The sequence below is a fragment of the Antedon mediterranea genome, chromosome 8 (genome assembly GCF_964355755.1).
Source record: "Antedon mediterranea chromosome 8, ecAntMedi1.1, whole genome shotgun sequence".
NCBI classification, from domain to species: Eukaryota; Metazoa; Echinodermata; class Crinoidea; order Comatulida; family Antedonidae; genus Antedon; species Antedon mediterranea.
Genome location: NC_092677.1, coordinates 1839089 through 1857142, shown reverse-complemented (window position 1 = coordinate 1857142; position 18054 = coordinate 1839089). Strand labels below are relative to the sequence as shown.

General features: G+C 33.3%; 2 protein-coding genes across 2 annotated transcripts in view; one reads left to right on the top strand and one right to left on the bottom strand.

The window, feature by feature from the left end:
- The window catches only part of LOC140056646 (cell adhesion molecule-related/down-regulated by oncogenes-like), a 47276-nt gene extending 38695 nt beyond the window's left edge, over positions 1–8581 (bottom strand). The window contains exons 1-2 of the mRNA XM_072102091.1: positions 8517–8581; positions 3903–3981 (exon numbers count right to left, since the gene is read on the bottom strand). The gene's annotated coding sequence lies outside the window, so the exon portion shown is untranslated. The remainder of the gene's footprint in view (positions 1–3902; positions 3982–8516) is intronic.
- A 5269-nt stretch (positions 8582–13850) lies between these two features.
- On the top strand, positions 13851–17920 carry LOC140056269 (persulfide dioxygenase ETHE1, mitochondrial-like). The gene is made up of 7 exons (XM_072101582.1): positions 13851–14281; positions 14676–14820; positions 14982–15130; positions 15316–15454; positions 16522–16611; positions 17136–17252; positions 17400–17920. Exons 1-7 carry the CDS (start codon positions 14081–14083, stop codon positions 17456–17458), a joined length of 900 nt encoding a protein of 299 aa, XP_071957683.1. The 5' UTR covers positions 13851–14080; the 3' UTR covers positions 17459–17920.
- Positions 17921–18054: the final 134 nt, after the last annotated feature.

Below are 18054 nucleotides of genomic sequence, written 5' to 3'. Positions count from 1 at the left end.
TGTTACTAAGAGTAAGATAGCATGACAAGAAATATTATCAATTGTAAACACTGCTATAATTTCTATATTTGACTGGTAAACTTGAGTTTGTGCTTATTAAATGAGTTCTTCCGTCAATTTTGACAGACCACACAGAAACATTCTGTGACCCCTACTTTAAAGGGATCCTATAAAGATCAATGTGTAATTGTTGTTATGGAAACCAAGCCCAGGAGTATCCAATTATGTGGTTAGTTTTGGATTTACTTGAGAAGTGTTCAACTATGACTTGAATAATGTTGTTGCATTTGTAGGTATCCTTTTACCAATTACATTAATGTTTTGTTGATTACTATTCACTCAGTCCTACATCATTCTACACTTATTTTGTAAAACCACTTATTAAGCTGACAAACGAGAATGAGATTTTAAAATTATCATTATATTTTTAGAAAAAATGAGAAATAATCACAAACAATAGAAAAAGTACTGTAGGTATATTTACTAGAAGAAAATATGTGTTGAGGCTTAAATTTGCTAAGGAAATGTCTCTATTTGGAACACTGAGCTGAACCTGGAAAGTACAATGTAAATGGGGTTAAAAAGCCACCATCATTTGTATAGGGATGGTTCAACTTGTTTCTCCTCTCAAGATCAGTGTAAAAGGGGTAAAGGGTTGCAAGGTCGTAGTCAGCCTAAGGCAGACAAGGTGTTCTCCTCTTCTGAAATTTGTAATTTTTATCACCCCACCCAATTCCCCAGAAGAGATAATCATATTTAATATTAATAATTATATTTAAAGCATCTTTGCCTGTCTATTTGTAACCTCCCGCTATGGCCTTGGGTTGGTAAGCAAGTCAGGCACCAATTTGTTTAGTAAAATGAAATAATATAACAAATTGTGTGCATTTTTGTCCTCTATCAAGTGGCAAAAAGTCACAATAAAACAGTAAAATAGAACATTGTATGTAAACATTATTATTATATTTTATAGCAATATAAAAATAAAAATAACAGGTGATATCCCACTAGACCACCCCCATTGATTTAAATTCAAAATGACAGAAGGACTCCATTGAAAACCCTTACCCCAGGGGGACATGACGCCACTAATATACCCTAAGCCTGTTTCAGAACTCCAGTGATAAATCAGGTTAGTCCAGAGGGAAGACTATAGGGTTCACTTGTAGTGTTAAAATAACTACTATTATATGAACTTATATATGAGCTGCCTTGGGGTTCTGGCTTTTGTTTTGTATTATTATAAGAATAGTTCATTCTTATGGCATTATAAGCAAGCTCTCAATGTGCTGTACATAAATTAAAATAGACTGAGAAGTGGCAATAATTTATATTAAGAAAAAAGATTTCAACTGGGTCTTGAAAAGAGTTTAGAGTAGTACACTGTCTGATTGAAATTGGTAGGGAATTCCACAGAATTGGAGCTGCCACAGCAACAGCTCTTCAACCGTATGTAGGTGTCCTAGTCTTAAGAACTACTAGCAGACATTGGCCATTTATATCTAAATGTGAGCCATCACTAGATGATGATTTGGGATACACTAACATTTCTTTTTCTCTACAAAACTACAATATTTAACACAAAAACAGTAAAAGACATTGTAATTAATAAGATAAAAAAAGTGAGATAAAAAAAGTTTGAACACTATAAAAAAAATCTGACAATATTAAAAATCAAAATGATTTAGAATCAACACCTAATGTCATAAAACAGAGGTGTAAACAACAAAATATGGAGTTTTCATTTGGTTCCCATAGGAACATATTTACAACAAGCCCACTAAACACAAAGGTGCCAACATTTTTTGACACTACTTTTTACTTTTCACCTGAAACTAAATTACATCAATCAGAAATACTCTAGAGACTGTAAAGGTTGTTTTCAAACTCATAAAGTTTGTTGATAGGTATTTGATAAGTTTGTTGATAGGTATTTGCAGAAAAGGTGTTAAAATGATCAGATCCTTTAACTTGTACTTCACACTTTTTCTTGTTTGGGAATTTTTTTCCTTAATTTCAATAAAGCATTTATTTTTATCAAGCAGTAAATGTTATACTTTTGTTTAAAGTATGTTCAGATCCATAGTGCCTACAGTAAGCAAGGTAATACAGTATTTCCTACAGAAATGTGTCAAGACTCGATTAAAAACATTTTCATTAAAAACTGAATTGTCGGTCGAACATTAGTTGGTTTACGTTCCGTTTTGGTTGTCCAAGTTTAGTGGATGTGGACTGGATTTGGGTTGGCCAAGGGCTGGGGCCAAGGACTGGCTTACTTCATACTTTTGTGAAATATTTTTTATGCAAACAATATTAATTTATATTCATATTTCTATAAATAATTTTATGGCCATAAAACATGACAAATACCGTTGTAAATAAACTTTCACACTACAATATTTTTACAGACCACTTGCATTTAACAATGTTGATACATCCAATAGAGAAAGATTTACGTATTGCAATTTATAATAATCAATCGTTATGATGATAATAGTTAAGCCAATTATCATTTATCAGTTTGTAACATAGGAATTTTAAATGTCGTTTATAAATTGTTGGTTCAATGTCTCCAAAAACAATTTTCAATTTCCCACAGATTAATAAACACTTCTAAATTCATTTATTTATGATTTTAATTTCAATATGGCAATGAAAACCTGCTGTAAAAAAGCTATATTTCTGCTAATGTGCTACAATGTGTGATTATGCATTTGTCTGTGCAAAATGCGTGATTCATTAAAAATCACTTTAAAATGCGGGATCCATCCTGCATGTAGTGCCTATGTTTATTTATTTATTTATTTATTTTAACCATATTTAATGAGGGTGATCCATCCAGCATTTGCTGATCATTTGGGACCCTCAGAACAGATACAATATACAAAATACAGCAAAAACATAAAAGACATGTCAAGACACAGTCTTGCAGATCATTTTATTCGGTCTCTGTTCAGCATTAAAACAACATTTTGAAAAACCTATTTTAATGGTACATTAGTACTTATTCAATCTGTGAAAGTAAGCACAAGGATTGCAAATATAATACATTTTCAGAGGTAGGTAATAAACAAAATATTTATAGAATTTAAAAGAACAATGGTAGCAAAGTTCTGACAACAAAGTTAATAGCTGAACAGAAAGTCTCCCAAAAGTTGCACACACTTCCCCAGAGTGCGATAAAGATCTGAAATAAATAACTACAGGTAAAATTTATGGGTTCTGCCTCAACACCTCTCACAGAGAATTAATTGGTAAATTAGAAATTAGACTCCAGCATTGACAGCTGGTCTAGACATCTGGATAGGAGACTATAAATTCAACATTAACCTTTGAACTATCAAAGATTTGTTTTATTACATTAAAAGGAAGTACTATACATAGAGGTCAAAGGTTAAGTGTACCTAATGTATGTTTTTGTTAAAAGGTACTTCTTTTAATTTCTTGACATTACAGTTTTAGCAATTCTTCACTTCCAAGCGAACTTTTAACGCATTCAAAAGAAATCAGCCAAGCAATACTACCCCTTCTTTTTATTAATAGAAATTAACCTCCTCAACTAACAAACATTTCAATCTTCTATCTACTAAAGCCAAAGTATAGTAATGTCTTGGGATCATTCTACATAACCACTAGATAGGCTTTATTCATCAGTGATTCTATAAATGGATGTTTTGTTGAGAGCAGGAACGCTAGTTGATATAAACAGTACTTATTTTATTTTACGATCAATCGGGAAATCACCTCACATGCCAGAAAATGATGGTTACATTAGGAATATTTTTATTTTACAATTGGTAGTTGAGTTATTTCAAAATTAGTCACATGAAAACTAATTCATTGAAAAAGATTGGATCTAGGTTACAATGAAATAACAAACATCCAACCTCTTTGGATCTTACCTGAATTATTTTCATCGCACGCATATCGTAAAAGATTTAATTAAAGAACTGCAAATCAGACATGGTCAAAGGTCAAATCCTGAAAAATACAACAGAAAATCATTAGTTTATCTGAACTTGAAATAAACATTCATTAATTATTTATGTATCAGTTCTATGACACTCATCACACTATAGTAAGTACATTAAAGGGAAAAAATGTTGTGAGTCAAGACTTTCTGAACAAAAACTTTTCACAATATGAATGAACTATAAAGTTACTATAGACTATAGTTGAATTGATTCTAAAACTATAATTTGTATGGAAAAAGGTAATTTGATTTGATTGAAGATTATACAGTAGGTACTCTACAAACAAAATAAATGTGAATTTATCAAAATATTGAAAGTTGCCATTTTGCATTTTCAAAGGAATTTATTCATTTCATCTTTTCATTGCGTATTTAAATTGACTAATATTTTAGTTTATTCTTAGAATCATTTTAGTTGACCCCATGTGGATAATTGAACATTCCTACTCTACTCAAGCTTCCCAGCATGCATTTCTAAATTCACTCACAACACCAGAGGGTCCAAGGCCTCTAGGCCTAAACAATACAAAAACATGTTTCTTATCATTACCAAAAATATGGTGGATTTTTGGGCTTAAATTTTTTCAATGGGTAATGTTTGATTCAGAGTTATACACAAAGTTACAAAAACAATTTGGTGAATTAAATTTTATAGTTAAAACTAAGTTTTGTGGAAGTAAATTTAAGTCTGCTTGCACCCAACTGAAAGTCTAAGACTTTAAATATATACTGTAGAGTTTGAATCTAATAAGAATTAAGTTGGAACCAATCCAATGAGATTAGGATTAAATATTAAATTAATTCATCAAATAAATTCCAATGCATTGTGGCTAAATCGTAGTACTGACGTACTTATTTTTAAAAGGTGAAACATAATCATGTTTTGATTTGGCCGAACCATAGCCACTCATTTAGTGGAAGGAATGTATCCAGAGAAACAACTGTTACTAATGGCAAGGACTAGTCCACTCCATGGATGGGGATTTTCATTAAATTGATTCTGTTTACACCAAAACACATGGTACATTCATGGACCTATAAATAAGGTCCATGGTACATTTTGAAAACTGTCTACAAAAGTATATGATGATATATTGTATAGTTGCAAAATTAAAATCTAATTTTATGTGACCTGGCATCTGGTAATTTAAGTTTGAAATTTGTATTCTTCACAGAGGGAGTTTGCCACAACAGAAGCACTGCACCTCTAAAGGCTCATAGGTCAATATTGTGCATGTGCAATTTGTGTTCCATAATGATTTCAATAGCGAAAAAAACCTTCACTAAAAAAAAAATAAAAACACTGCTTTTTATTTCCTACAGTATATAGAACAATTTAGAACATTACTTTAGATTAGACTTTATTTTGAATAACTACAACATTTTCTGAATTTTTAATATTTTACTGATTTTATAGTAGATTTATTGGATTATAAACATACAGTAGGCATTTATGCTTAAATAATTAATAATATCATGGATTTATATAGCGCCTCAGTCCTTGTCTTTTAAGGCGAGCGAGTGTGATCACTCACCTAACACACTCCTATAATGCCTATGAGGAGTGCAATTTACAACATGCTTAAATTTGGTAAACTTCTACCAGGGAGTTGTAAAATAACAACTCCCTGCTTCTACGTACCAAAATACAAACAGCATACCTACAGCACTCCTGAATGTATTGAGGAGTGCAATTTGTAGCACACCTATAATTTTCAAAAGACAAGGCTTGGCGCCTAATGTTGTAAAACGCTAAACATTATTACTAATTTACCCCAGTCATTTTTTGGATCAAATGTGTTTTTGCAGTAGAAAATTATCAGCTCCACAGTACATTAACAATAACATAAACATGTTTGGAGGTAAACTAATAAAATCTAATAACTATATGGATATACAGAGATTGACTCATTGGTTTTCATAAATTGATGATTGAGTTGTGGTATTTTTCTATTTTTAATAAAATGTGCGATACTTTATTTTTACCCAAATATACTGTACGCTAAAAATCATATTATTAAAGTTGTTTACCAGATAATAGATAATATTATTAATAACGTGTAAGATATCAAACACTATAATAACACTCAAGAAATAACTTGGACTTTTCTCAATAGAAAGACAAACAGCAATACAATGCATACCCAACCTAGCATAAACACTGGTTTACATTGCGTGAAATTAACATCATTTTGTAACAATAAAATTACAGGGCATATTTTCTGTTCAGACGGCTACAAAGAATGGTTATTAGAAACGAACAACTTAATGCGATTACAAAATAAACCAGAGACCCACATAAACAGTAACACTTAAAGGACAATATTTTAACAACGTACAGTATTAGGGATGTACATATGATTTCAGAACCATCGCAAGATTAAGGATATCACCGCACACGCTTGTGGTACAGCCGTCTCTGTAAATTTCTGTGACGTCACAGGTGCAACGCAACATTTACGTCATGAGTTTTCTGGCAAAGTCTGGAAAATCGCGAACATTTCTAGTAAACACACTTTGTAAATAAATCGTAAAAAATATAAATTTAGTTATTTTTTTTAGTTTCTTCTGCTTATCTGGACTCATTTAGTAGATTTTGTGCTGCACCTGTGACGTCACAGTAATTTACGGCGACGGCTGTACGGCAAGCGTGTGTCGCGATATCCTTAATCTAGCAATTGTTCTGAAATCATGTACATCCCTAATAAGTTGTAAAAATATTGTCCTCGGTCAAGTTGTCCTTTAATACAAAGATTGAGTAAGAACCAACTTACGTCAGGGGTAATTAGCTATCAGTAAGCATGAAAAGAGTGGCATATAGCGCCGGAGAGCGACATAGAGGGCGGCATAACGCAGAAGAGCGGCATATAGCGCAGGAGAGCGGCTTAGTGTATAGTATACATTCTTCGAAAAAGAGTAGGGAATCGTCTCCTAGTGTACTGCCCACTTCACCACCAGAATATCCCATCGTCTCCTAGTGTACTGCCCACTTTACCACCAGAGTATCCCATTGTCTCCTAGTGTACTGCCCACTTCACCACCAGAATATCCCATCGTCTCCTAGTGTACTGCCCACTTTACCACCAGAGTATCCCATCGTCTCCTAGTGTACTGCCCACTTCACCACCAGAGTATCCCATCGTCTCCTAGTGTACTGCCCACTTTACCACCAGAGTATCCCATCGTCTCCTAGTGTACTGCCCACTTCACCACCAGAGTATCCCATCGTCTCCTAGTGTACTGCCCACTTCACCACCAGAGTATCCCATCATCTCCTAGTGTACTGCCCACTTCACCACCAGAATATCCCACCGGAAACAAGTCTAAGGACTTAGTGGGTTTTCCTTATATTAGTGCATAACACCAACAAATAACAACTGAACTTATCATGCTGCTAGTGAGGAAGTAGTAATCAATTACCCAGTCAATGTACCATTGACTGGCAATCAAGGAAGTTATTCAGTAATATTAATAGTTTAAACTTTAAACGGTAGTGTTTTTTACCGGCACAACATAACTGACCAATTGGAAACAATCATACTAATAATAGTCTATTCGTGTCACACATCTGTCCTTATCATTTCATTTACTGAATAAAACTAAATGACTTTGACCTGACAGATTACATGTGAGATGACAAGTAGGCATGTAAACAATGTCTTATTTTCATTTTTTAAGTGAATTCATTAGTAAGTGACTCTATATAAGATATTACTTTTTCCCATACTTATCTATAAAAGTTTTACTTTTTAAGTTTTATTTGGTGAGCTAGAGCGAAAAAGTGACCAATCTATATGAGGAAGATCCTGCATTCATGTCCCTGCAAAATGTACAATAGACCAGAGTTATGATTGAGAGAAAAACATCTTAAGGAATTAAAGATATATTAATACCATAGTGTATGCTTAATAATATTGTATTTATTTACCTAGTGTACCAACAATACTGTACAATGAATACACAAATTTAAGATAAGATAAGATAAATCTTTATTGTTATGAACACAACAAGGCGAACATGAAATTGGTTTTCCTTGATGCTTAAAAACACATACAATATATAAAACATTAAAAATATCAATACAATACATTAAAACTATAAAGTAAACAAGTTATATTTACTGAAGGAATAAAAAAAACAACTATCTCAATATTAATTGTAATTTTTAACTTTTATTCACACCCTGCACTGTGCTGTGAAGTACAATAGTTAGTGAAGTGAGTGTGTGATCATTGTATAGATATGCCTAGGTCTGAAAGTTTCTTTTAAATCAGTAGTTATTCATGTTTTATTCCTAGGCCCAGAAAATACCGTTTTAGCAATGGACAGACGTGTGCAACCGCAATTACTGCGGCTAACTTTAACGGGTCAATCCCACCTCCTACTTAAAATCAAGGCTGGCACGTCCAAAACCAAAGAAGTTGAGAGAAGAAACTTATTGTTTTTGGTGAATTGAAATGGTATAATGTACTTGTTACGTCCAACATGATCTTAATCCAACACACTGGAAACTATTAATACAATTAGTATTGTCTATAATTACCTTTAATGCAGTTGTTATTGTTTCCAAGTCTCGTCCTCTGCTTAACTTTTATACGCCATTCATTAGCCCCAATCTGTGACATAGCGAAATAGGTCATTATTAAATCCTCCACAAGGTGACCAGATTTGATAAGAATAGACGATTCTATTATTTTTTAGGTATGAAGCACAAGTTGAATTACCTATTTTACACAGGAATCTAATAATACTTTACAAAACACCATAAAGGGTCATTAAAATGCTGAGTTTGTACACAAAATTAGTTATTATTTAGTATTTTAAGCTTAGAGAGGTTATCAACAAGTATATTTATTAATGATGACACTTTTTATAGTAATGGAGTATTCCAACATACCCAGAGTTAACTCTAGTGTTGACTCCATCTTGTGGAAATAAGAGCAGCAAAACAAAAACTTTGTTTTCAATTTAAGCTAGAGGTCAAATGTTATAATATTGATTTGCCGAGTTTTTTGTTTTTTTAAGTAAAACAAAAGTTTATGATTTTACTTTATTGGAATCAAAACAGAAAGCCTATAATTAACACAAAAAGAAGCATAAATTAAACAAACTTTGACGTATTGGTCTAATAAATAACTAATAAATTCCTTATCAATAACTCAATAACCTAATTAAAAATGTATTGAAAGAAAGAAAAAAAGAAAGAAAGAAGAAAAAAAAGAAAGGTATTGAATATGCCATTTTAATGTAACATAATATTTATTGATATTCACTAAATTGGGTGGAAAACAAAAAAATATTTCAGTTCAGTTCAGTTTAATTCGGTTCACTCAAAAATACAAACATAACATAGAAAAAGCCCAAGATAGCAATATTAATAGAATGCCCCGAGGAATAACTTAAGAAAGTTTAAAGGAAAACTTATTTCCATACAAAAAACACTAATAATTGCACTTAAAGCGCCCCCTATGACTACTAAAAAGTTAAACAATTGTACGTAAACATAATATGTAGGATTACACAGGTATTTTGATAAAATGTGATTTTACATATTTAAGATTTAAAATTTAGTTAAAATATTTACCTGAAAAAAACTATTTAATGCACAAAAAAAAGTCAAATTGTCTGTCAGACAGTGACACAGACTTTTTGTAACCGTTTTTGCCGCTCCTTTAATTTATATTTTTAACATTATTGTGGTAGTCTACATAACCCCAGAATATTAAATTTAAAATTCATTCTCAATTAGTCCCGAATAATTGCGTTCCATGGAGTAATTTTACGTAATTTCAACATATTCCATGTATAAGCGAAGTAAATCATTATTTATCTCCGCCAATGAGGTATTATGTAGTCGATCGTGTTTGTTTGTTTGTTAGCAGGATTACTCAAAAAATAGTTAAAAGATATCAAGGACCACTCCATTAAATTTTGGAGGCAATCCGGACCACGGTCACAATTCTGGACCACTTTTAATATAATTTCTTCTCGAGAACTACTTTGTCCAAAAAACTTCATTTTTCAAGAGGCAAGAGTTATAATTTGTAATTTTAAAACATAAATTGATTTAATTTACAGGTCTTTTGATACGAGTAGTTTTAAAAAAACCTATTTCTTTTCAAATTCACCCGTTTGTTTTTGGCGTTGCTGTTCTATTGTTAGTCAACAGAATCTATTGTTAGTTGAAAGGCTTGTTACATAACCATTACACCAATTCGCATACACATGCTTGTACTGTAGTGAAATTAGCCTAAATCACACATTAAGACACATAAATATATATATTTTTTTTTTTTCCCGGAGAAATTTTATGTACTGTAGGAGAATTTTACAATAGGCGGAGGTATGCACTCGGAGTGGCTTTCAAGTTACATGCATTAACATATTCAATAAACTTGTATCGGTATTTTCTATAGATTAGGCCTACTACCAAAATGCTACATCATGGATGCTTCAGAAATGGTTTTTCTAAAAATTATACCAGATTATTATGCTAGATTTTCTAAAATTATACCTAGCATAAATGCTAGATGCCAGATTGGTCAAAATTATTTATTTATAACATTTGCATAATATCGCACGCGGCATACCAACAGAATATGAAGTATTATATAACACCTATATAAATTCCTGTCATTTGATTGGACGAATGTGGGTCACATGGCGTGCAATAGTACGCACTATTCAACGATCGTTAAATAGTACTTTTTGAAACATTTTTGTTTGTTATTTAGATGTTATATAAAACAAATAATGAATGTTTTGTATTCGTGTAATGGTACAAATAATGGCACTTGGTGAATGATGAAAGGTTATATCAACTCGGCTTTGCCTCGTTGATATAACCTTTCATCATTCACCTCGTGCCATTATTTGTACCATTGCACTCATAAACATTCATTATTTGTATACTAATATGAAGCGCGTATAAGACTATACTATTGTCACGTTTATTACTCGTGTCATTGTGGAATAACGGGTAGTGCTCTAAGTAACTATCGTTTGGATTCTCTCAGCTCTACTAGCTGGGGTTCGAATCTCTACGGATTTCTTTTTTTTAAATATAAAATGTTTTTCTTTTATTTTGAAAGAAAGATAATTAGAGAGTCATGTTAATTTAGGATAATAATAATGTAAAATATTAACAACATCAAAATTCAACAATATGGCGTGTTGACCGCAATGACTAACAATACCATCTTCCCCACTACCCACTACACCTGCACCAACTCATTTGCATAATAACGCGGCATACCAACTGTTCAATATTTGTATAGGGGTTGCAATCAATGGGTTAATTGAATGGCCAGGCTTGTTCGGGCTGCTATTGTTTATCATTTAATTCATTGTATCAGTTGTTTTGATTTCTCATTATCAATTATTCTCTTAATTCATTTCATTTATTCATGCTCAAACACAGTAAAATGTAGTAGGCCTATGTGTTGGAAATCGTTTGTTCAAAGTTAAAAATTCGCACACAAATTGTGAAATTATTTATTACAATAATGCATTATGTATTTAAATAAATAGAGAAAATACACCGTCAGGCCGGCCAGGCATATCATCGGCATCTTTGTGACATTTCTATTTATTTGTTTCTAATTGTCTGACATAACTTTGGTGTTCTTAAAATTGAGGGCGCCAAACATAAAATTTACGAGATCGGAAAGAGGCGGGAAGACAAATAAAAATTATGGTGTGCTCCCTTGCCTCTAGCACGGTAAGGCCCTCTCACAGCCTTGGGGATACCACACATCAGATGCTTTGATGTTATTGCCTCATGATGTGTGGTGGAAAGGGGGACGTTCAAATCTGTGAACCCCAAACACAGAAGCTCGCATAGCTTTAACTCTTTTCCACCGACCGGCATAGGGTTTGAACCCATGATAATCGTGTTCCACGACGCTCTACCAACTGAGCTATCCGGCCCTCTGGTTTGAAGTAAGGTTAAAACTAGATTTGTTTCCTCAAAATGACGTCACGAATATGCAAATTTATGACGTAAACGGTTAGAATGACGTAATATGAAGCGCGTATAAGACTATACTATTGTCACGTTTAATTACTCGTGTACATTGTTGTGGCATAACGGGTAGTGCTGTTGTAACTATCGTTTGGATTCTCTCAGCTCTACTAGCTGGGGTTCAAATCTCTACAGATTTCTTTTTTTTTTTTAATATAAAATGTTGTTCTTTTATTTTGAAAGAGATATATTTAAAGAGTCAATTTAATTTAGGATATTTTAATAATAATGTAAAAGATTAACAACATAAAAATGCAACAGTGTGGCGTGTTGACCGCCGCGAATGACTAACAATATTTATTGTCAGAAAAAAGGAATTAGAATTCTTCTCGTTACGTGTTTAGAAAAGAATTTATATCTCATCGTAGTTTGGTATGTCGGCGTTGTTATACAAATTAGTTTGTGCAGGTGTAGTGGGAAAGATGGTATTATTAGTCATTCGTGGTCAACACGCCACACCGTTAAATTTTGATTTTTTTTGGGCTAAAAATAACAATTACACAACATCAAAAATCGGGTAGCGAAAGCCACAGAAAAATAAAAGATGTTATGGTGTGCTCTTCTCGCCTTTGCACTAAGGCCAATTGAAGCCAAATGTGCTCCTTCATTTTTTAGTACTCTTGTGTGGGCTTCTTTTTCAGATGGACTTCTTTTCAAGATAACTAATGAGGGGATCTGCTAGGTTCCCGCCTGGAGAATTTTTTTATTTTATTTCGGCTAATCACGTCATACGAGTACACTTCGAATTGGACAATTCGCGCGAGATTTTAAAGAAAATGTTCGTCAAAATTATGCCTTTTTTAAACAGTCATAGATTCTAAACGACATGGTGAATTTATTACATATTCCGAAGTTGATAAGTTGTAGATATCGGATAGTGCATCAATATGGCTAACCAGACCAATCAGAGATTGTGACGTCATCGTATGGCCAGTCAAATATAAAATATAGTATTTTTGTCTCTTTCGTCATAGCTCATCACATTTAATAGAGCGCATCTCCACTTATCCGTATTCCATTTGCCCCTATATTTTGATATTGCCTAGGTCAATCAATTAACTTTCACATGATTAACCGTTTCTTAAATATTTATGACGCCAGCATGTGCAGAAGTAGCTTTGGTCACGTATTTTCATCATTCTAATCAATTTCAATATGTTATAGCCTCCTCTCAGAATAAAAAGTGATACTCATGATCGTAGATACGAATTCATGTACAAATTTAGCGCATCGGATGCTGTGACGTCATCATATGGCCAGTTGAATTATAAACGTCGTATTTTCATATTTTGCGTCATAGTTCTTGACATTTTAAATGTGCGCGCATCCATATTCTACGTATCCACATTTCTTCAACACGTCAATGTGGTTGCTATCTACGTGCTTCATTTTGATGACATTATCATGTTAAAAATTGGATTAAAAGATTGGTCTCGTAATTTCATCTATGCTGCACTGCATATAATGTATACAGTGTATTCCGTAAATACTGTTATGTATTTAGGTAGGCTACGAGTTTTAAAATTACCGTACCGTACCTTTAGTTTTTAGAAGGCGTATCTATCGTAAAAATACTAGAAAAAATGCTAGATCATAGATTGGTTTTTAAGAATTATGCCAGATTTATGCCAGATTAAAAAAAATTATACCTAGCATAAATGCTAGATGCCAGATGGGTCAACATTATGCATCCCCCCCCCCCACCGCCCCCATAGCGCTCTCATCGCATCCATCATGCTTTTCCCAACGTAACGCAATTTTCATAGGAGAGTTTTTTTTTTGCTGTAGTGTTATGTTATAGTACGTCTGGATGAGAGCCTAAAGAGAGGAGGTAAACATATATGTGCAATATTAAATTATCATATTATCGCCTCGGATCAGAGAGTGTAGAACTACTATAGGGCCTAGCCTAGGTGGGGCCTAGATATTTTAGATTTGACTGCACTAACTATTATTATTTTTTACATTTAGTAGGCCTAACTAAGATTCGGAAAAGTACAGGCCTACAGACATAGCCTCTAGGCCTAGCTATTTTATTTAGTTTATTGGTCCTGAAAGACAGCAGCCCCGGGCCAACCAGTAGGATGTCAACGTTTGCGTTCATGCGGCAGGCATGCAGCCGGTTAGGTAGACCTCCTAGGCCTAGGATGTCTAGTTTATATAAAGCAAAGTCACCAGACACTATAGGCGGGCAGCTAACAAGTAGGCCTAGGCCTACTATCAACAATATTTTCACACAACAAAGAACATTCAGTACTCTTCCTTCAAATTTAATATTTCGTCAGGTGAGTTGGTATAAAATTCTTTTTTTTTAAAACTTTGTTTCTGGCTAAATTTAGTTTTATTATGATGGATTGCTTTTTATATTAATATAGGCATACTACTACTAGGCCTAGGCCTATGCCTAACAGTACAATAGTAGTAAGTGTTTTCATTTTATTTTTCATTTATTCATTTAGCATCCATTCAACAATACATTTAAACCTAAAATACATAACAAAGAAAAAATACAAACAATTGGAATATTAAAATTGAATAAAACCAAGTGAATGGATGCAAGGACGACCCATGAAATTGACATTTCAATTTATTTCCAATGGGGTCCATTGAGTGTTATGCTTAATAATTTAATAGTGTATTTTCACTTTTACTTTTTAAATAATTCTACTTTTTATTTAGCTATTTGATCATCAATCTTTTACATTAACATATTTGCTTGGAGATAAAGTGACAGGCGAGGCAATTTTGATTGATCCTGTCATCGAGTTAGTGAAGCGTGACGTGAATCTTATGCAAGATCTTGGTTTAAAACTTGTATACGCTGGTAATTTCTTTTTGATATCATAATATTTGCTCCAATCATTTTTTTTTTACTTGATTTTTTTATCTTTGTTTATTCTTATTGTTCATTGTGTACATTTTTCCTTTCAACACAGCCTGTTTTCTCCAAACATCAACTTTATTTGAATCTTTTAATATTTTTAGTGAACACGCATTGCCATGCTGATCACATCACAGGAACTGGAGAACTTAAAAAGCGTATCCCATCATGCTGCAGTGCAATTAGTCAAGCTAGCGGAGCAAAGGCAGATGTTTATTTACAAGAAGGAGATCGAATATGTTTTGGGGAGCAGGTAAATTGACTATTGGAAAATAAGACAAGTTTTCAATATTTGTGAAAATAACGTTTCTGACAGTGATTTTTTTTATAATAATATTAATAAAACATTTATTATAAAGTGCCAATACCAACTAAATGATCAAAGGCAACGTGTATCCTGAAATTTGCTAAATAAATAAGTATGTTTTTTTTGTACAGTTTGTTGAGGCATTGTCGACGCCAGGTCACACTAGTGGTTGCATGACCTTTGTGCTCAAACCAGGTGATCGACCAATCATGGCCTTCACAGGTGATGCTGTGCTTATAAGAGGTTGCGGAAGAACAGACTTCCAGGAAGGTACTCTATTAAGAAAATGAACTCTTGTTCATTTTTCACATTTTTTTTAAAGAATTTAAAGGTAATATTTGTATTATACTATTAAAATGATGTATTTGATGTTTGTATAATATGAATATCATGAAATCAGTATTAAAACCAATTTACACAGATGAGTGGTAACGGTAATAAAAATATAGAATCTATGTTATTCTTTATGACCATTTACACAAAGCGGGGAGCGGACGGGCGGTTTCCGCTCAGGATAGATACAGATAATACGTGGAACAACCTACACGGTTTTCTGCTTTCCATTTTTCTGTGTAAATTGACCCTTTAAAGTGCTAATTAATGCAAGTCCCCACGGTATGTTACCGGTATAATACAACAAAAAATAATGATAGTACTAACAACAAATTGAGCCTAGGTATAGTGCAATGCATTAACAATAGCCTGGGAATTGTGTTTATCTTATTATCTTATGTTTTTTTTAATTGGGTATCTTGTTGTAATTCCTGCATTTACCTGATAAGACTGACCTGGATCATTTGCCTGATAAGACTGACCTGGATCATTTGCCTGATAAGACTGACCTGGATCATTTGCCTGATAAGACTGACCTGGATCATTTGCCTGATAAGACTGACCTGAATCATTTGCCTGATAAGACTGACCTGGATCATTTGCCTGATAAGACTGACCTGGATCATTTGCCTGATAAGACTGACCTGGATCATTTGCCTGATAAGACTGACCTGGATCATTTGCCTGATAAGACTGACCTGGATCATTTGCCTGATAAGACTGACCTGGATCATTTGCCTGATAAGACTGACCTGGATCATTTGCCTGATAAGACTGACCTGGATCATTTGCCTGATAAGACTGACCTGGATCATTTGCCTGATAAGACTGACCTGGATCATTTGCCTGATAAGACTGACCTGGATCATTTGCCTGATAAGACTGACCTGGATCATTTGCCTGATAAGACTGACCTGGATTCTGCAACATTCTTTGATTGTGATTTTATAGTGGAATGTTCTTTAATATAGTTTCATTATCATTACGTACATTCTTTTTTGTAGGCAATTCTTCACTGCTATATGACAATGTTCATGGCAAAATATTCACACTCCCAGAGGATACAAGCCTTTATCCTGCTCATGATTATACAGGTAATTTAATGCTATTGAAAATATAAGTACTTCACAGCAAGTTGAGGGGGCCTACATTTTTTAATTTACAATAGGACATTAGGTTCTGTTCAGCACTTCAGTTTACGATTTTTAGCCCCCCCCCCCCCCACTATTTCAAAATCCTAAATCCAACACTGTCTTCAGTGGCATAACGCACAGGCCTGAGACCCCTAATATAGAGACGCTGGAGTCTTTGGGCATGTTTAGCCTTTTTTAACATGTTCATAGATCAGAGGCCCCTATATGCATAGTAGTTACACCACTGGCGGTCTTATCAATAGTTTATGATCTGTCTGAAAATAATGTATGGCTAGATTCATTATCAATAAATATTCTTTTGTTGCTGTGTGCAAATGATAACTACAAAGTGTAAATGAGATGCTTCACCTTCAGAATGGTGGCACTGTGGTGAAGTCAAATACTAAATACAAAAACTAAACTAAAACAAAGAAGGATAACATAAAATTCTATAATAATTTTGTTTTTTATTTTCTAAATTCAAGGCCAGTGTATAACTACAGTTGGTGAGGAAAAGAAATTTAACCCACGGCTTTCACAACCGAAGGAGAAGTTTTTGGAGATAATGAAACAATTAAATCTACCTTATCCAAAGGCAATAGGTAAGAAACTGAAATGAACATTTTTAATTGGTGACGGCCAAACATTCAGAAAATGCATAAAAGATTTTAGTAAATAAGCCCCTCACATCTTCAAAAAATAATTTTGACAAGGTCTCTTTAATAACAAAACCATTCTTTTTGTTGCAGATAAAGCTTTGCCAGCTAACATGGTGTGTGGAATCTACGAGACAGAACAGACGCGTTGACAATTGCCAAGATGAAATCTTATGGGAAACTTAATGCTGTAGACACACGGTATTCACTATGGTGTGATACACTGGGTGATATACCTATACCAAATCTGGTATTACCCAAAACTAATCATGTAAATACGTACATCGAGAATAATTATAATTGAACAAGAAAAACAATTAATGAACATTGGCACTTTAAAGTAGCCCAGAATATTATATTAATTTAATCTTCATTTAATCTAAGCAGAGGCAGAATTTATTTTTCTAGTATTATGGGCATAGTGGTCAAATTAAAACTATTTGCAAAGTGTGGTAGAAGACCAAGTTGTGGATACCATACCATACAATATATCTATTTTAACAAGAGGTTTATATTTCATGATATGTCTGTATATAATACTGAAAGACATTGAGTAAACCAAGTACGGTCAAAGATTTTGGGAAATTGTAATTATGAGTAGATCAGATTATTGCTGTAGTACAAAAAAATAAAAACAAAAGTACTGTACATAAATTTGTAAATGGTCTTTTATTTTAGTGGTCTGCTTAAAAAACAAACATGATGTGCTCCATTGAATTATTTATTTATTGTGAAAACGCAAGTGCAA